This window comes from Meles meles, chromosome 5, assembly GCF_922984935.1.
Source record: "Meles meles chromosome 5, mMelMel3.1 paternal haplotype, whole genome shotgun sequence".
Classification (NCBI taxonomy): Eukaryota; Metazoa; Chordata; class Mammalia; order Carnivora; family Mustelidae; genus Meles; species Meles meles.
The window spans coordinates 69,251,874-69,272,364 of record NC_060070.1 but is presented as its reverse complement, the minus strand read 5'-3'; the positions used below and the strand labels follow the sequence as shown (position 1 = coordinate 69,272,364).

Here is a 20,491-nt window from a genome sequence, read left to right as displayed (position 1 = left end):
TTAAAGAGGTTTTATTTGTTTTCTTTAATGGCCAATATGAGAGATTAGTATTCCTCAGCAAGTTTTCCAGTTTCAGATAATAAGAAAAAATAATCACCTCCCTAAAACCTGATTTAAATTAATCCTGCTACTTATTAGTAGTGTAGCATACAGAATGACTTTGTCTATAATAGAAAACACATTTTAATCTTTTTTGGAACTTGAATTTTTATATATGGCAATAACTTAGGTTGGTTTTTCTGTTGGTTAAAATGGATGAGTCTCATTTTTCTAAAGAAAATAATAAGATCCCTCATCCTTTTAAACCTGTAAAGGACCAAAAAAAGAAAAAATTATGTGGTTTTATTTAGATTTTAGAGGTTTTATTTCATTTCATTAATTATTTTTAATAGAAATAAATGACCTTTTATCTTTATAGTGGCACATTAGAAGCCAGATGGAATAAATTTACCACCCAACTTTTTACAGAATAGTAAAATAGGAAGTGAAAGTAACATGGTGAATTTGCAAATACATTCAGCAAATTTGACATGAATATTGGCATATCAGAAGCATGTGGTCAGTTATGAGGCTTTAAGAATTTTTATCTTGGATTATGTACTGTATAAAATATATTTTAAAAATGCCCGACAGGGTCTCTGGTAAAAATAGTAACTGAGAAAATACTGGTATTGACTTTCTCTTCTGATTATAGCTTTTTAGTTATGTTTTAAAATGTGATTAAAAATTCCATTTGACTCAAGCACTACAACTTAGTATCCAACAGTATCTTATCAATGGAATGATTGAGTATCTGCATATAAATTGAATGCTGATCTGTGCGGCACTCGCATGCTCATGACAGAGGCGCACGTTAAGTCCAGATGAAGTGCCCAAGGAAACTCCAAGGCTTATTACTGCCTTCAGTGAGATAAACAGGCATGAAAACAAAATCTAAACAATAGCTTTCAGGGTCATTCAATGCTGTTACGTAAATATCCACAATCCTGCTACATCTGATTTTGAAAAGTCAACTTGACTTTCTCCCCATTTTTTATTTCAGTAAACCTCTGGTAAGCAGATTGTCATGGGCTGCAGATCTGGTATTGAGCTATTTCTGCTTCTGCAAACAGGCAAATTCCTCAAGAAAGTAACTCCAGCGTTAGCCTATTATTATTTTTTTCTTCTGTATTTAATCACTCAGGGTTCCTTTTCTTAACCCAGAAATCTAATTTGAGACTCAAATCCTTCAATAGATACAGTAACATATGTAGTAGCAGCTGCTCTCACATAATTCCTTAAAAGATACAAATTTAAATCCTAATAGACACTTCCCTGCATCCTGCCCAACTGCAGAGAAAGCAAATGCTGACACTACTCCTCCGAAGAAGAGAATGCTGTCTGTTGAAATAAAATGTTGTTTCAGTTAGAATAACTTCCAGAAAAGGAGGCGCTGGGGAGTTTAGGTTCACGAAAGTGAGAGAAGACTGCTGTATGGATTATAACTGATAAAGATCAGTGACAACTTTATGGTCACCTTGCAAGACAAAATTAAAGAATTTAAGATTAGTAACAGAATTAGTCCAAATATTTGAGTCCTTATACTGAAATTTGTTGAAGCCAAACATTGCACTGTTTTGAGTAGTTCAGGTTTTGGTCAAAAATAATACTTGCAGAATTCCTCTGAGTGAAAACTAATTGAAGAACAATTATTTCGAATCTTCTAAAAATGTAAGTGATTGAAGTTCAGGTTTCTTTCACTGGACTGTAATCCTCAGGCAAGAGTCCAGAGTCAACAAGCATAGTTAACTAGGCATAAATTTAAAGAGAAGTTCCATTTGGAAAAATCTCAAACATAACTTCAAATATGGAGCTCATGCTCCAGTAAGTTTGATATACTGATGTCCTCAGGAGTAAAAAATAAATTTAGGGGCAAAACGTACAAATTAATCATGTGAGTTAATACTTGAAATGTCAGAGGAATTTCTCTACAAATTAGAATGAGAAGGTATGAAATCTAGAAATAACTTCTAATTACCAGAGTCGTTCATAGGGATTTCCCCCCACTTATTTTGGATATTTCTTTATTTATTGTAGTTTATAATAAAAGAGAGAGATGGAAACTATTTACATAATAAAAGATTTCGGAACTTCAGTGGAATGAACAACTTCACATGATGCCATTTTGATAGTGATTTACTTCCATCTTTATACTTACTGAGAAGGTCACCATCTCTAAATAAGAAATAAAAAGTCTTTTTGTCTAGAACCATTTTGCTGCATCCCTATTCTGGGAGAACTTTATTTCCAGTTTTCATGCTAATGATTAAATCTCTCCACCCTTTCCTTTAGAGCCCTATCCAGTAGCCACTACTGTTGCTTGCTGTACTTTTCCCTGAGATTTTTCTGGAAGCCCGGTGCCTCCTTTGGTTAAAGTTTGGGCTGGACTCCATTCCACCCATGCTTAGTCAAAAATGGGGTAAACCCTTCCCAAATGCATGCCCCGCCCGGACTCCTGTAGCCTTGGCCGATACCCCATTCTCCCCCAACTCCCCTCCACTCTTGATGAAAATAGTTTCTTACGGTCCTTAACATGTAGAGCACTATTTTTAATATAACTGCAACTTTTATTAGAAAATTTAAATGATTGTGGTAATTTTGTCAAGAACTGTCATTTATCTAGATAGCTGCCATTTAGTCAACAAAGAATTGATGAAAGATTACCGTGTCCCAGATTGTGCCTTGGCTGGGAGTGGGGAGGTGATATGGAGGTGGCCCAAGCACCCCGCTCAGGGAGCTTTCAGCCTAATTAACTTTTTGGAGCCCTTCCTTACCTATGAGTATCGGTAGACATTTATGTTAAAATCACTAATTTAGGTGTAATTTATGTAAATCATATGAACCTTTAATTTACTTGGATTTTCAAGTTTCAAAATTGTATTGATTGGGCTACTTTTTTATTTTACGTTTTGAAAGAAGCCCAAATCAGCTAGTTCACCCTCAGACTATAAGAGGGTCTAATATACTCGGTGCGGAAAGCTGGAGATGAGATACGAAATACTTCACCACCAGATACTTTCCAGGTCCTATAATGAATATAAACAGTAGCTGAAGAGCCCTTGTTTAGTAAGGCACCTTCTAGTCAAAGTGAATAATTTTTTAAAAAGTGATTTTGAAGAGTAAGCACTATGTTACACAGTCAGGATCTGTGAGTATCTGAAATAATTTGAGGGGAGAAAACGAGGTCCAAAAGGCTAGAACATACTTATCCTGAAGTTATTAAGTACTAGGTATTTTAAATGCCCAAGCCAAATTCCCCCTTCAGATCACATATGATTTCACTAGAACTTTACAGATTATTTGAAGATGTAACAGGATCTTTAGAACAACAAAGAAGAGTTTACTTTTTGTCTAGAAAAGTGTCCATTTGAGAACACTGTGACTTCTGTCAGGGCAAGTGTATGTGTATATGTACCTAAAGTTTATTCTCCTCTGAGTTTGTAGCACATTGGAGACAGTAAACCTTCATTTTCCCCTTTTATTCATAAGTATCATTTGCAGCGTCAGGATTCCAAAACTTGAACAAAAGGAATAAAAGATACCAACTCCCATGGTTATCTAGCCTTTTTCTGTGTTAAAAGACCAGGACTTTTAGAATAACATCAGCATGGTCTTTTCATGGTACCCCTGGCCCAGCAAAAGGCAGGAAGCCCAGAAATCTCAAAGGACACCATAATCATCGGTCCCATCCATAGTTGCTCCACAAAAGCAAATAATATTAATCACCTGAGGTTCAACCACACAGTTCTTTATGTCTTCAGATTAGTTTTGTTTCCATACTGTATACACAACAGAAAAGGCTGAAAGTGAACACCAGTCATTCTTCTAAAAATTCAGAAAATCATTTATTATCCGTAATTTTCAGAATAAACAATTTTAAGCTGCTCTAAAGAAATCCACATGCCATATGTTTTCAGACCCTTTTTTATGTTACTATCCTGGATTTAGAACAGAAATGCTGCCTTAGCCCCAGCTTGACAATGGGATAGATGGGCAAATGCTGCCATCTTCTGGCCATGACCTGATCAAATGGAAAGACGGAAAAACCAAATACCACACAGGCATCGTTTGAAAAACAAATAACTTTTCCAATGTTTTTAACAGGAGTGTGATCAAGTTCATATAGATGATGTTTCCTCTGATGATAATGGGCAGGACTTAAGGTAAGCCAGGCCTTTCAGTATGCTCTTTCCTACAGAAATTCAGCTATGGAGTTTTGCACCTGTAATTATTTCTTTTATTTCTTTTTAATGTATTTTGGGTGTTGCAGTACCTACAGTTTTGCAACTGATGGCTTCCATGCAGCTGCAAGTAGTGCAAACCTTTGTTTGCCAACAGGTGTAAGAGGAGGGGTTGACTGGATGAGGAAGTTGGCTTTTCGTTACAGAAGAGTAAAAGAATTATATAACACCTACAAGAACAATGTTGGAGGTATGTGTGGCTCTTTAAATCTAATAAAGATACTGCAGAGAGAGGTAGACACTGAACTGTAGTTCCGTGTTCCGTGTTCCATGTTAGAGACTACTCTACTAGAAAAGAAATTAGCAAGAGCCCCTGCTGAACTACACTTGAGTCAGAATTTTAAGTGTCTTCGTTGGTGGGGGGAAAACACGTAACCGCAAAATAAAACAGGCAGCTCTGACCAAAGGAGTTGGGAATTCTTTGTACCCACATGTTTGGTCAAGATTCACAGCAGGACATGGAAAGTGTACCCCTCTTGTATAGACACTATTCATGTAAAGCCGACAGGGGAACTCATTGAGGCAGTGGGAAGTCTTGTCTGAAAGCAAAGGTCCCAGTCATTAAAGCAAAGTGGTTAGTCCTCATTACCTTTCTGGAATACTTTCCAAAATAAACATAAGCAGTGCTTTGTGTTATTTCAATGACTTAAACAAGTCTATTTTATTTTTTAAAAAATTGCAGGTTATCTGGCAGTATGTCTTTGCCATGTAGAGTATTAACTGTGATTATCATGGTTTTTAAATGTTCGGATATTCTGTAGGTTTTATCTAAGCTGTTTTACCTTCATCCATTTATTACAGGTGGTATCATAACCTGTGACATCAAAACTAAAATCCTGGATACATTTCTTGATAAATAAACCTTTGCTGTTTCTATTATTAGGATCAGTTTTAGGTCAGCAAGATCCTGAAATTAGCTATGAAGTCACGTAACATTTTTCTCCCAGGGTTTTCTGTTTGTTTCTCTCTCTTTTTAAAGGAGGAATGAGGAGCTTAAAATCAGAATCTAAAATTGAATGATAAGTTAGATATACTTATGCATACAATACATATGTGCATAAATATACATAGAATATAGTATAGTAAGTAACATTTTCATTTATGGTATATATATTACATATGGGGGGTTGTGTGTCTGTTCATCTTGTATTCCCAGTGTCTAATAACCCTTAAGGTACATCACAGATGCTCAGTAGACACTCATAGATGCTCAGTAGACATTCTGTAGCTCAAAAGAACAAAACATATAAGGGTGCGTGGGTGGCTCAGTCGGTTAAACTCTGCCTTCCACTCAGGTCATGATCCCAGGTCCTGGGATCAAGTCCCGAGTTGTGCTCACTGTTCAGTGGGAAGTTTCCTTCTTCTTTGCCCTCTTCTTGTGTGCACTCTCTCTCTCTCTCAAATGAATAAATAAAATCATTGAAAAAAATGTAGAACCATAAGCAATAGCACTGTTATTATTATGGTTGTTAGAACCAAAAAGGGATCTTAGAAATAGGAGATCTTCATTTCCAAAGGAGAAATAGGCTCCTGCAGGACAGACACTCCAGTTTCCAAATTCACTCTAATGCTGTAGATAAGACATTCATAAAATCAGACAAACAGATATTCTGTTTAAATTCCATTGCGGGTAACATGTTTAATTTTACAATAAATGTCCCGTTGAGAAATCTGAAGTAATTTTTATTTAGATAGGCATTGTTTCCCTCATGAAGGGTATTAAAGTTATGTATAAACTAAGATTACTAATAAATAGTATTATAGCTTTAAAAGTTTAAGTGCTGACATGCAATTCCATTTTCTATGCTCTGTTAGCATCCCTTTTCTGAAATAAGGACAAATGAGAGTTGCCAGAAATTATACATTATGATAAATCATCCATCTGTATATGTGCTCCTAATTTTCTAAACTATGACTTAAATAAGAAACTTCTTTTAAGCAGATTTGCATTATCTTGTTCTATCATAAGCAAGGGTTGTTTATTTATTTACTTATTATTCACTAAGCTCCATGTCAAGTGTGGAGCCTGACGTGGGGCTCAATCTCACAACCTTGAGATAAGGACCTGAGTTGGGTTCAAGAGTCGGACGCTCAATCGACTAAGCCACCCAGATGCCCCATAAGCAAGGGCTTTTTAAATAAAACAATTAGTATGCCTTCTTGTTTTCTTAGCCCAACATCAGTGCAGTTTTAACCATTGTTTATAACTTGTTTCACATGCTTCAGTATTTTAAACAGGATTCTTTTTAAAACACACAGTATTAGTGATAGCTTTGGTGCTCATAGCTACATACAATAACATCTGTGAAAAGTGGTAATGATTGTGGTTGTTGAGAAGTGAAACATTTTCAGACAGCCAGAGTGTTTGAGGTTCATATCCCTCGGCTGGTTGACCCCGGTTTCCTCCCCAGACCTATCATATCCCATCTTTTGGGGTGGGACCCCAGCACAGGAGTGGTCAAAGCCCCTCAGGTGATCATGTCCATGGTGCCACGTTCTGGGTTCAGTGAGAGCAGAGGCTGGGACGCGTTCTTTCATTGTTACATCCCCACTGTTTGGCCCAGGACCTGAAATCTAGAAGCTGTTCAGTGAATGTTTGAATGAATGAAAGGATCACCAGTTCCTAAGTGAAAGATCACTATTGATACAAATCAGTCTCTCCCTGTTCCTGATATGATCTCTACTAGACACAAGAGGGACCAAACTAGGTATTCCTGAAATTTTTCATCTCTTGATTCTGCCTTGGTTTTCGGTTGCAGGACTCCTTGGCCCTGCCAAGAGAGATGCATGGTTACAGTTAAGGGCAGAGATCGAAGGCCTGACAGACTCCTGGCTAACAAATGCACTTAAATCTTTATCAATTATTAGTACTAGGTAAGTGATATTATTTCAGTTTCTGTATTTATTGTTACTGAAGATGTGATTGTAATAGTACAACACAGATACAGATTCATTAATTACTAAAGTATTTTAGAATTTCAAGGGGCCTAACAATTCACTGAAGCAAGTGATTTTCAATATGTGTGGGGGGAGGTGTTTGGGGGCAGAAGATGGGAGTTGCTGCTTCCCAGAATAACCAGGAAATCCCTTGTCTTTACCCCCCTTTCTACGTAACTATTGATAATCTCCACAGTAAGGTCATGAGACTAGTAATTAAAAAAAGAAAAACAACAAAAAAGACAGCACCCTGTTGGTGGCAAAGTACAGGAGATGATGAAAAAATCAAAACAAAACAGTAGTTTACACACAGACTGCATGTTTTAAGTGTTTGGGCCCACCATAGATAATACGCATAATTTAAATGCAAGAAAGTTGCTAGTGGAAGCTCTTTGAGAAACTTGTAACCTTTGTGCCGTTTGAACTAAATAATGAAATACTGCCTTACTAGCATACATAATAGAACTGAATAGACTTATAATTAGTTGAATGCCATGTGCCATAAATGCTAGTTCATGAAGTAATATAAATCCGGAAAGCGATCACTAGTTAGGGTGGATAAAGCATGCATAGCCAAGCTGTGGTAGCACAAATTCAGAAGAGGTCATATTTGGACTGATTGAACTGGGCTACAGAAATCTTGGTGGGGTAAAAGGAGAATCCAGGAGTAGAATACTGAAGTTAGCATGTATACGTCCCATCCTGCACGTGACGTCCAGCTGCCATGTGACCAGCAACTACACTGATGTCAGAAACTATGAGTGGGTGGATGGAGGTGGGTAGAAGTGACAGGTTTCCTGGGTCAGGATGGGGAAGCCAGACGAGAGTACTTGGCTCCTTCTGGGCACCATGTTCCAATGGGGGCTGTGGCGTATTTGACACATCTTTTGTCCAGCAAAGTGGCCAGAAGGGTTTCAGTCTGAGGATACCACATGAAAGGGACAGTTGGAGGGAGGAACCAAGGAGTTTCATCTGAAGGAGTGTCCCATGTGGGACAAGATGACCAATTTCAACTGTTTGAGATGTTAGGCTGAAAATAAATTTCATTTCCCTCTGATCTGTAAAGGAGAAAATGAGGGTGGATGAGTGGGAAGCCTAGGAAGGAAAGTTCTGGCTCTCTGGGAGGAAGAACTGTCTCACAATTGAAGCTGTTTTATAATGGGACTTGCTGGCTTTTGATCTGTAGAGATATGGAGACAAAAGGTCAAGGAAGCTAGGATGGGAGGACTCCTGAGTGTCTGAAATTGTGCATAAAATGTAGTAGAATGTGCATTTCTCTGAGGAAGAAGTCAGCAGCTTTCACTCTTTCTAAAAGAGTTCTCTTAGATGCTTAAAAACCAAAGGTTCTTACAGTGTTATGTAGATCATATATGTGTTACCCGTAATAGAAAGAGATGATTATTATACAAATGGCTTTAAAGCAACTACGTGGGCATGTGACTTTTAAGCAATAAAAATATAATAAAGAGAAGAAGGGGAAAAATAAGTCGTTACACATTAGAGATTTAAGTGCTGTGAAATTGGCTAAGTCATCCACATGTAGGATCCTACTGGTCCTTATAAAATGTCCAAGATGTCAGGAGAACGGAAGCTTATACAAAACATGGTTGAATTACATTTCTGAGCTGTTAGCTAAGTTTGCACCTTCCAGCTCCAATTCTTCTCCTGTGAATATAGTCAAAGGTCATAACGAAATGTGTAGGAAATTTTTCTATGTAAGACATTATTTATATAATGTTTAGAAACCAAACCATCTTAAGTGAGCTAACTTTAAAAAAATATGACCCCGCAGCCACAAGTGGTTTTCACACATTATATTTTGTGAGGAAAGGAGGACTTATAGAGAGTATGACATAAATAAATAGGCTCATGATACAAACAAGCAAGAAGTGTAGAAGAAATTATATATATAGTATGGTACTAATGAGAAAATCTGTATGCAAACAAATCCTGAAAGTAAACACACAAAATGGTGAGAGCAGTTACTCTCTGCTCTCTGGATAGCTAAATAATTGATGCTTTTCATGTTCTTGATATTTTCCCATATTTCACAAATGTATATACATGCAACCTATAAATATATGCAATGTTTGTAATTAAAAGTTACAATGCATTATAAATTGAATATTAGATAAATGCAATGTTTGCAATTTTAAAGTCTATAATTGACAAGTATATATGAGGTTTGTAACTTAGAAAAGAAATGATATAACTCCAAATATCACTATCTCAGTGGCAAAGCTAGATTCCAAAATATTACTTCAGTACAGTTATGTGTTTATGCATTATGCTAAATAATCTGCCATGATTTTGGGAGTTTCTGTCTGATAACAGGCAAATCACTTTCTAGGTCTCTAATGCCTTATCAGCAGCATTAAGGTTTCTATTGGTGATACTTATTAAACTTCTACCTCTGGAAGGCTTTGTTTCTTTATCCCATATAAGTGAGCACCTCATCACGTACTTCCAGAAGTCAGAGCTCCCATTATAAAATCAGGTTATCTATGGAAATAATTTAGAAATGAAAATGTTTTAAAAACCTGTAACTATACAGGTTTTATAATGTTCTTGGGACAAATTGCAGTTTTTCTTTACACAGGATATGTCTAAAGAATATAAAGCATAATATTAAGTGTACTGGGGGATAAGCATATACATACTATAAAAAGTTGGCACCCAACTTGGTCTTCTATCTTCTAAATTCTAACCAAGCTTCTGAAAATCAATCTAGAGACTTCTCGAGAATATTTTTGGGGCTCTCACTAATATGTATTAAAGGCTTGTGCTACAAAATACCAATAGAGAAAGGCCCATCCCTATATGCCTTCTGAGTCCCAATTTGATGTGTGTGGTTTGAGCCCCTCAAGGCAGGAAGGATCAATTTTTACATAATCCAGAAGGAAGGACCACAGTCCATTCTTTACAGATCTCTGCCTCACAGTTCCTACTCTCTTAGTGTTTCCTTTATCTCCCTGAAATATTACCATGAAAGAAACAGCTGTAAGTTATAAAATGGGACACTGTCACTCTCAGAGAGTAGGGCCTTTGTGGATGGATTAAAACTGAGCCCATTAAATGCAGTTTGCTCTTTGTTGTTGTTAAGAAGGAGATTCAGGGATTCACCTTTTCTGGATTAAATAAGGGTCCTCTCCATTCTTACTTATTCACGATCCCCATCTCTCAGCCCCTTGATTTGGAACACTGGACTGTTTCTCCCACAAAATCCAAAAACACCTTTTACCCATCCTATCACCTTCTTTCTGCCTATGTCTACTACTTTTCTTCTAACCCCGGGACATAAACTCTTACCCTAAAAAATACTTCATCTGGATACCTGTGAAACTTAGAGCTACACTCTCCCTCTGATAACCTTCCCATAATTGCCACTGGCGGAGGCAGGTGTACTTCTCTAAGGTTCCACAGAAGCCGGAGGAGATCTTTGTTATAGAACACATTTCATATTGCAGGTGTGTTATTTCCTTCTCTCTCTCCTATCTCTCTTGTGATCTGGCGGGTGGCGGGGACAAAATGTCATCCATGCGTGACTTCTTTTTGCCTGTCTTCCTCCACGTCCTCCATTTTGGGATGTATTCCTAGCCCCCGTCACGGTGCCTGCCGGGTAGCAGACAGTCCGTAAATAAATAAATAACTGTTGACGTTTAAAGGTTAGGTTTTCAGGGCCCATTTATTATGGAATCGAAAGACCACAGTGACCATTTACAACCTGCACCATTAGAAATTATTTAGAATTAGAAAACAACTGCGTATTTCCTCCCTGTCTTAGGAGTAACTGCGTAAATGTCTTGGTCACGACAACCCAACTGATCCCAGCACTTGCGAAGGTTCTCCTCTATAGTTTAGGAGGTGCTTTCCCCATTGAGAATATTTACAGTGCAACTAAAATAGGTAAGAAAATTCTTTCTAACTCTGTATGAAATGTGTTCACATCTGTGTCTTGGAGGCTGTTCTCGATATGTCTCTCTGCATGATTCCCTCTTTTATCAGTTTTGCTACGAAAATATCAAGCAAATTTGAACAGAGCTCAGATAACAAAGCAGCCTGTGACCCATTGTACACGTGCAAATTTTATGAAAACTGTTCCCTAGTGAAATTCTGAAGTCAGTATCAGGACAGTTCTGTATACTTATTTATGTCTTTGTATTTTGTCTTTCATTGCAGCCCCTGTTTTCTAAATAACAGAGTGTCTTTAGCCATGGTACTGAATATCTTAATTAGGATGGTATACGGTATTTCATCTTTGCAGAGGCAGTAATCTAGATCTAAGATAAAAATACAATGCTGGCATTACAGGGAAGTGCCAGGTGGATGGAAGTAACATCCTTAATTCCAGGGAAAAAAATAGCTCATGAATTATAACTCACAAATGGCTGGAAATCTACATTTTCAACAATGTTCCACAGTAATTAGAGAACTACAGCCTTGTTTATTTGCTTACTATCCGTCTTTGGAGCCATCTTTGACTTAAAGAGACTATGTCTCTAATCATCTTTCAAAAACTGAGCTTCCTAACCTTCACCGACCTGAAAGAGTTAAAAGAAAACAGCCTCTGTATGGCACTGTCTTGTCAAGGAAATGCCTGGGGAAGTAGATTGTATAATGTACCCCGCAGGTCAGCAAACTTAGGTGCTGGCACCTTGACAAGAGCTCAGAATCCCAAAATCCCCTACCAAAAATAACCTGCGCTGGGTCTCGCAGAGTTTCTGTATTGGCACCAGCTAAAAAGAGCCCCTGGTTGCAGCTGTTTGAGGAGTAGAGTTAAAGAGAGCCTTTATAAGCTTTCGTAATGTAAATTCCACATTGTCATACGCACTGCAGCTCAGAGCCCTGATGCCAGGCCCACTCATTCGTTACAGAAATGTATGTATTCGTGCTAGCAGGCTTAAACTAGCTCACTTTATTTTGCATTTTGACACGTCAAATGATTTCACACCAGCATAAGTGTTTCTTCTAGCTGGGACAGGATTCTTTTTTTTACTGGCCAAATTGTTCCTTATATTTAATCTGAAAAAACATTTTTATTTTTCCCTTTAAGCTAGTATTTTTTTTGGAGTTCTGAACTATCAGATTAGGAAAAAAAAATGCAAAAATAGCCATGACTGCATGAACATTGTGGGAGTGAAATTCAGAGCATTATGTCAGTGTTCTAAAACGAAGAACATGTAGAAATTCCACCATGTTATTCCCGTAGTGCAGTCAAAGGAGACAGGTGTCAGCAGTTCTGTGACCCAAACAACTCCCTTAGTACAATTAATCTGAGCAGACTAGCTCCCAGCCACTTGAAGAAAGGAGTTGTTTATCAAGGTAAATGCACATCTTAGTATTTCCTCTTTCCTTACAGACGAACCTTCAGATTTTTACAATAATATTTCTAGCTGACTTGTCTACACTACTTAAACTAATAAAATGGATACACAGAATTAAACAAAAAAATGTTAAAACTCACGGTTGCTTGTAAAGTTGTTCCAGCATTCTTTTGGTGGTGTAAAAGATGCTAACATTTTCTCTGGGTCAATGTTTAACCCTACTGACTTTTTTGGAGTGTGAACACATTTGTTTAATACTCTGTCTCAAGTAAAGACATATTATTCAAACATATTTGTCGATTTCATAGAGCCAGAGGTTGCAAGCTAGTCTAAGTGATTGATGTTCAAGAAAAATTAACCTAACACTTTATGAATCTTTAGGTTAATGAATGCAATGGCTGGAAGAATAAGCAGTGCATTGTTTTTCAGGCAAGGAAAGCTGTTTTGAGCGTATAGTGTCCAGATTTGGCACTAACATAACTTATGTTGTGATTGGAGATGGCCGAGATGAGGAGCATGCCGCTAACCAGGTAACTTCACTCTGAACTTTATCTCGTTTATCTTCCAGGAAAAGAAAGTTGCTTTGAACGAATAATGCAAAGGTTTGGCAGAAAAGTAGTATATGTTGTAATTGGGGATGGTGTAGAAGAAGAACAGGCAGCAAAAAAGGTAACCTGTCTCAAACAATGTTGGTGTGATACTTCTGATGCAAGCTTTTGTGTTTGCATTCCTGTAGTTTGGCCCAGTGGCAGCTTGACATATGATTTAAATGTGTAGCTGCAAAGCTGTAAGCATGAGAAGGTTAATACTTACATTCAAAGAAACCATTTGGAGTCTAGCACTTTTTACCTGAAATTTAAGGAAATGTACAAAAATTTAGATTTATTTGTGTGTGTGTGTGTAAGTGTAATGCACACAGATATGGTGATTTTTGAGAAAGGTGGGGGAAAATAACCATTTTTAAATACATAAAGCTTAACCTGATAGCTTTAATGAGCTCCATACAAATCACATGAATGGCTCTGTTCTTAGCCTCCTGCTCACCCACCTTTTATGCCAATGGTCCTTATGAGTGCCTTGTAGTAAGTGTGTTCCATGGTGGTAAATGATAAGGATAGATTTAATAGCTGAAGGAAAACACTGTTGCTAGAGAATTTAGTAAATGCTATCGGAATGACATATATTATCCTGATCCTTTGGTGCCAACTTGTCATAGAGACATAGAGGCAGTATGCCTTATATCTTCTAGAAGGGTGTTGTCTGTTTCAGTGAGCTGTTAGCATTCGATTGAAGCCAAGCAGCTGGCATTGAACATATTCAGAAAATCTCATAGGCCCTAGGTATTTAAATAAGCCTTTTCATCTGGCCCATATTTCTGAAGAAGAAATTAAGGTAGTTAAAAACCATTAAATGGTTGGCCCAAGATCAAAAGAGGAATGATACCGGGGATTGGTCCTAGGAACCAAGCTATCAGTTGACACAACACTGAGATCGAATGCTTCCTTTACTGCATGGTCCCAAAATCATCCAGCCAGGATAAAAAAATCATATAATTTGTAAAATAAAGCAAACAATGCTTGTTATTTTTTTAAATATTTTATTTATTTATTTGACAGACAGAGATCACGAGTAGGCAGAGAGGCAGGCAGAGAGGGAGGGGGAAGCAGGCTGCCTGCTGAGCAGAGAGCCCAATGCAGGTCTTGATCCCAGGACCCCGAGATCATGACCCAAGCCAAAGGCAGAGGCTTAACCCACTGAGCCAACCAGGTGCCCCGATGCTTGCTATTTTTAAGCAGAGACATATCAGCTTATATTGTTGTACATAGAAAGAATGTTGTCCTTATCCTGAGGAGATCTCAAATCATCTAATGAAGCCTTCACTAACCACTTGCAGTGTGCTCAAGGGTTTACCTGATTTCTGTTTTCCTAAATAAATAAATAAATAAAAGAAATTTTAAGAAAAGTTTAGCTATGCTAGAAAGCTGAAAGAAATGACTTTGGTTTGTGGATCATTCAAATCAAGCAAAGTGAAGAAAGAGAACGAGCTTCTGTTTTAGAAGGTTTGGTGAAGTATTGGAAGCCATAATTGAAAAATTCCATGCTTTTCCATTAACACTAAGAGAACTGGCATAGGCTTTGACTCCCACAGAGCTCTTGGTTGTAATTGTTGGCAGCATCAGTGACCCAAGACAGCACACTGACCCCTAGGACATTCTGTATAAGGCCAGAGATGCAGCCTCAAGAAAGCCAACTTTCATTGCCAACTGCTTCTAAAAAGCCTTCCAGTGGCACACAGTTGAAGTATCTTTTGGAGTTTGTCCATGTCTAGAATCCTGTTGTTTTTCGTATTGGCACCATCATGACCCACAACAAGTAGTCAATGCAAAAATGCAGCAAAACATTTTGCATGTCTTGTAGACTATGTGAAATTCACACATACCTAGGTCAGGGCAATATAAATTCACTTTTCCAAACCAGAAACATTATATGCCTGAAACTGAAAATCTATAAAGTCTACACCACTTATCCACGGTGTGAAAACAGGACTTGGCTCTTCAGTTGTTACACCCTCTGCTTTATACCTGAAACTTCAGGAGAAAAAGTCATGACTCCAAGTGGAAGAGAACCTTGTTAAAATGCTATTTCCAAATGGTTGTTTATGTAGGTACAGTTTTGGTGATGGTGAAGGCTTATGGGTTCTGTTTGGAAACACAGGTGGCTGGTTCCTCTAGTATCCAGAATGCATGCTTTCCTTTGGATGTGGCTATAATCGCATGCGCAGATATACAAAGTACTATTTTGTTATTATAAATAGATCTGAGCTGAATGAGAAAAAAAAGGTTACTTCTAGGTGAATTTCTGTGCTTTAAATGGACATAGAAACATGTTTTCTTTTGCAAATTTAAGAAGAGATTTCAAAGGTTAAGAACTAATCTATAACCACAGCCCCCTATAGAAATGTATAATGTGAGCCATTATTGTAATTGCAAGTTTTCTGGAAGTTGCATTAAAAAAAATAAGAGAGAGAATTAATTTTAGTAATACACTTTAACCCAATATGTTAAAATATTACTGTCTCAACACCTAATAAATACACTAGTTACTAATGTGATGTTTACATTCTAAGTCTCTGAAATTCAGTATGCTTTTAGAACAGGACTTGTCACAGTTCAAGTACTCAACAGATATATGGGCCTACTGGCTACCATAATGGACAGCAAAGAATCATAACAATAGTGATTATTATTTTAATGTTTAACCTTTATAATACATTTTCCATGTTATACATACATATATATGTATCTCCATTATATATATATGTATAATACATATATATGTATATGTATTCTACACATACATATTCTACAAGATACCATCAGCAAAAATTACAAATAACACTTTGGTTTTAATTGCTATCATGCATTATTTCTTTTTTTCTTTATTGTCCACAATGGAGTATTTTTAGACAGTTTTTTGGAATCATAATTTTTCGTGAAACTTATCCCACAAATACTGTATCCTGGTATATCTTTGGAGAGGCTCAAACCATTGTAATGTCTAAGAATATTTTCCCCACAAGAGGTCGTTTCTGTCCCCTTTAATATATATCACCCCTATTGTGAATGGATGCTGGAGTTATTTCTTTCAGTCCCATACCAGTGAAATAAGTCAATGCTACTGGCTTATTACTTATGCCAGACAAGGAAGAAGGTCGATCATCCCCACATTGTTTTCTACCTTCTATAGTCCAGCTTCAAATTATTTTTACATAGAAAGAAATTCACCTTCTTCCTCTCATATAGACAAAAAGCCTTGGACATAGGAAGTTTATCATTTTTTAAAAATATTGTTTCTAACTCTAAGGAGTGTTGTGATTAAAAATTGCTTTCTATCAGTCATGGAGGCTTTTCATGTTCAACTTGCTTCCCCGGATGCTGATGTTGGTCATTCTTTTCCAGAATAAATACTAAACTACCTAAGAAATCTCAGTATTTGCTTTTATAAACACTAAAATCCAGTTCAGATCTATTTCTCTAGTATTTTGACAATATAATATGGATGCTACCAAGGCTTCAAATATGATTCTGCCTCCTTTGAGTTCCCTCCCTTGAACATGGGTGAACCACACGTCTTGGTGTGTATTGCTGCTTTATTGAGACGATAGTTATGATTTCTCTCCATTCCTTCCCCTTCTCTCCTCTGTCCCTCCGTCTGTCAATACACAGCACAACATGCCCTTTTGGAGGATATCAAGTCACTCAGACCTCTTGGCTCTTCATCAAGCACTGGAATTAGAGTATTTGTAACTGTGTTCTCTAGCTGGAGATCCATTTTTTTTTTTTAATTTCAAAGTACACTGAATTTTTATGTGTGATTCAATGCCTCTGGCTTTACACATATAAATTGTCTTAAAGGATGAAATCATATTTGGAATGAAAATTCCAGAATGAAGAATTCAGATTGCTGAACGGAAATAAACTTTAGTGCTACAGAAAGGAAGCTCTATGGTCTTATATTTACAACACTTTAATGGTTTAAAAAAAAAAAAATCTGTGGAGGTTGCTGGTACACACCGAGTGAGTCCTCACTGGAATTAACAGCTTTAGCAAAGAACGCTGACCCTGGCAGAACGCCAACACAGGCTCCGTCCGACAAGGTGGTGTTCAACAACATTCCTCAAAATGGGAGATCTTCTCAGCCCTGAGGTTTGAATCTGACTTTAGCCTACCTAGCCCAGAAAATCTGAATTGGAATGCACTCAGACTGTATAAGGACAATCCTATCTAGACCTGTAATTTGTGTAAATTATTGATGAAAATAATTTACTGTGACTTTTTAGCAGCTGACTTTGCAAGTGGATGCAATGTTTCTTTCATTTTGGGGGGAGGGAAGGGGATGGGCAATGGGAGTCTAATAATGTCTCTTTTTTTAAGTTTGGCAAACAGAATGTTCATACTGATGTGTTGTGCCTTAAAGACAAGACAGCGTTTGTGTGTTACAGTGTAACTTTGGTTAAAATCTCTGTAGATAATGAAAAGCAAAAACAACAACAAAAAAAACCTTTGTGATCATTCTTAAGATGACCAAATTTAAAATTCAAGCTATCAAAGCTTAATACTGCATCACCAAGAAACTGAGTATTTGTTGCAATAAGAAAACAATGATAATAAAGGAAAGCTTGTGTTTTATTTGGGTTCTTAATAATTCCAATAATTATATGAGGCAACTATTTATGCATCCAACCATAAGCAGAAGGTTTGGGAAAGACTGTGGGACCTTTACTTAGAAAGTGAAATGTATGTTGAAGTCTCGAGTACCCCTTTTTACAGTTCTTCTGGAGAAAACTAAGAGCCATACTCAAGACTACTTACACTATTTTGAGTTTGACTTTTTGCTATGTGTAAGTTGTGTAGAGGAAAATAGTCTCATTAAACTCATAAACAAATAGCACCCAAACTTTTTTAGGCTACGCCATGAACATGGCTTGAAATTCACATTGAGTGAACATGGCTTAAAATAAAAGCTAAGTGCATTCATTCCCAATGCCGTTGCAAAAACGAAATGTCATCAGTGTTGGAAGGCGAATGCCCAAATGCCCTCTGAAGAAAGGGTGAGTCAATGAAAATTTCACCTAGAATGTATCATCCTAAAATAAATTGGCAAGCGAGCCAGATCTTGGCAGCAATACTAAAATTACAACAGCGAAATAGTATCTGGTTCTCCGTCTGAATGCGTCAGTCCAGTTTCTCTCCCTTAGAGACCCATGCACCTTCGTTTCTGCCTGCCCTGTTCCTGCACAATGGCTTGCATTCATCTCAAGGAGAACCTGTCATCGTTGTGTGTGCATGTGTGTTTTTTTTTCTTGGTGTGTAGCCCATGTTAAGAACACGATACAAGTTCTCCTGTCATTTTGTATGACATGATTTCCCTTGTGGAAATTTAAGACCTCAAGATCTAGGAGTGTTTTAATGGTGTCTGCACCTGCAGCTCTGTGTTTAAACTGTCCTAATGTGGAAGCAGGAGTCCAGCTAATAGGCAGCCCCCCTAACCAGAGGCTGGTCTGTGATAGCTCATCATCTGAGGCTTCGGTGGCTCCCGTGAGATCAGTGCCTTTGGACACTGATCCCAACATTCACTATGGAAGTGAGGTTTAATTTTCTAGGTTGTAAACCTGTATTTCTTTACTGAATGCTAAGGCCATATTTACACCGGGCAGAAAGAGCTTGAGATCCAAGTTTGCAGATTTTAAGACTCCGATTTCATCACACAAACTTTAAACTTATTCTTTAACTTTTGTAACTTTTGGCTCTCTCTGCCCCAAGTACTGCTGCAGACAAATTAAGCTTGCAATAATTTTCATAATATCATGATCATCATCATCATCATCTCACACTTCTATTGGCATGTAGCTTGAAAATGGCAGTTTAAAAAAATCAAAGAGCTGCTCTGATTATCAATTCTATTTTGTGCACTAAAACCTTAAATATTTATTACTGTGAATGAAACAATATTTTCTTTCTAGCCAGTTTCTTTAAATGATAGAATTGTGGCATTGCATCTAGACTCTTAATTATTTTTCATATCAAACAAGCAAGGATTTTAATGCTGCTAACCCTGCAGGACCAGAAAGGAACAGTCCTTCACAGGCAAAGGAAGGGTCACCGGTGACATCACCCAGTGCTGCTTCTCACATACATTTTCTCCTCTGCTTGTGTGTTCAGAAGAGGCTGCTGGCATAAAGCCCAAGCTGTTCACAAACAACTTGTCCAAAACAACGGCACAGGCCGATATGGCCCACCTCACAGCCTGTCTTGCAGCTTGGAGCATTCTCAGACTAGAACTCTGCCCTTCCTGTGCTAGGAACAGAGGTCCTCTTCCTTTCTGATCTAAAAAAAACAAAAATCAAAACAAACCCCCCCCCAAAAAAAAAACAAAAACAAAAAATAAGGAACAACCTCTTTGGCAATTCCCACTTGCTGTTGACATAGACTATTGTGCCTTGTTATTAACCAATTCAAAAAGCGTTTTGTCACTGAGTTTTCGGCTAGTACATGTAGGAACGTGGTCCATCACTAGGAAAGGTAACCACCCCGTGTCACACTTGAGAAATATCGAAGCAGGTGGCCTGGCTACAATATTATAGCTTACAAGATTAAGTCACTATATCCCTACAAAAGTCTGTAAGTCAAATTCAGAGATAAAAAAAAAAAAATTAGAATCATGCAGTTGGTGCACAAAAAAGTGGATAACTCTAAAAATGTTTTTTCCTTAGTCTCATGAGTAAAGATTCAAGATAGTGTCAACAGCATGCTCCAATTTGAAGTTTTTTTCTTTTAAGTGGATTTGTTTATGATGAGCCTACGTTCTCAATGAATATGACATTTAGTATTTCTTTCAAAAACAAATTGAAGCATCATGAGCCAAAGTTGCATTTTTGACTCCCAACTATGGTAGCATTATGGAAATCTCACAGTCAAAGTCAAGGGTTTCTGTTATGTATTAGTAAAGTATAGATTATTGGGGCCGACATAATTTAAAGAAATGTAAATTAATATTAAAAGCTTGTAAAAATATGTACATCTTTACTATTTCTCAATAAATACCTTTGGAAATGTTTTCATTTTCTTCACCCTCCCATGTTGTAGAGTTTTTGTTGTGTGTACTTAGCTCAATTCTAAATAATGTGAAATGTATATTTAAGCTTTCTGATGTATTTTTATCTTCCCTTGCTTATGTCTCAGTGATGTCCTTTGCAGTTAAGGCAAGCTGAGCTGTAACATAACAGAATGTCACTGATCAAGACTAAAAAGCAGGCTGGTGTGCCAAAAGGATTGCATTTGTTGTTGTTGTTGTTGTTGCATTGTGTTTTTTGTTTTATTTTGTTTTTTTTTTTTTTTACATAGGAGCAATCACATTCAAGTGTAATGCAGAAAGGAGTTGCAGTTCATT

General features: G+C 37.3%; 1 protein-coding gene across 1 annotated transcript in view; it reads left to right on the top strand.

The window, feature by feature from the left end:
• EYA4 (EYA transcriptional coactivator and phosphatase 4) overlaps positions 1 to 20,128 on the top strand; it is a 275,490-nt gene extending 255,362 nt beyond the window's left edge. The window contains exons 14-19 of the mRNA XM_046006790.1: positions 4,144 to 4,202; positions 4,310 to 4,470; positions 7,040 to 7,154; positions 11,002 to 11,123; positions 13,110 to 13,210; positions 16,768 to 20,128. Of these exons, the coding sequence (XP_045862746.1) occupies positions 4,144 to 4,202; positions 4,310 to 4,470; positions 7,040 to 7,154; positions 11,002 to 11,123; positions 13,110 to 13,210; positions 16,768 to 16,848 (639 nt within the window). The 3' untranslated portion in view covers positions 16,849 to 20,128. The remainder of the gene's footprint in view (positions 1 to 4,143; positions 4,203 to 4,309; positions 4,471 to 7,039; positions 7,155 to 11,001; positions 11,124 to 13,109; positions 13,211 to 16,767) is intronic.
• The last annotated feature ends 363 nt before the right edge of the window (positions 20,129 to 20,491 follow it).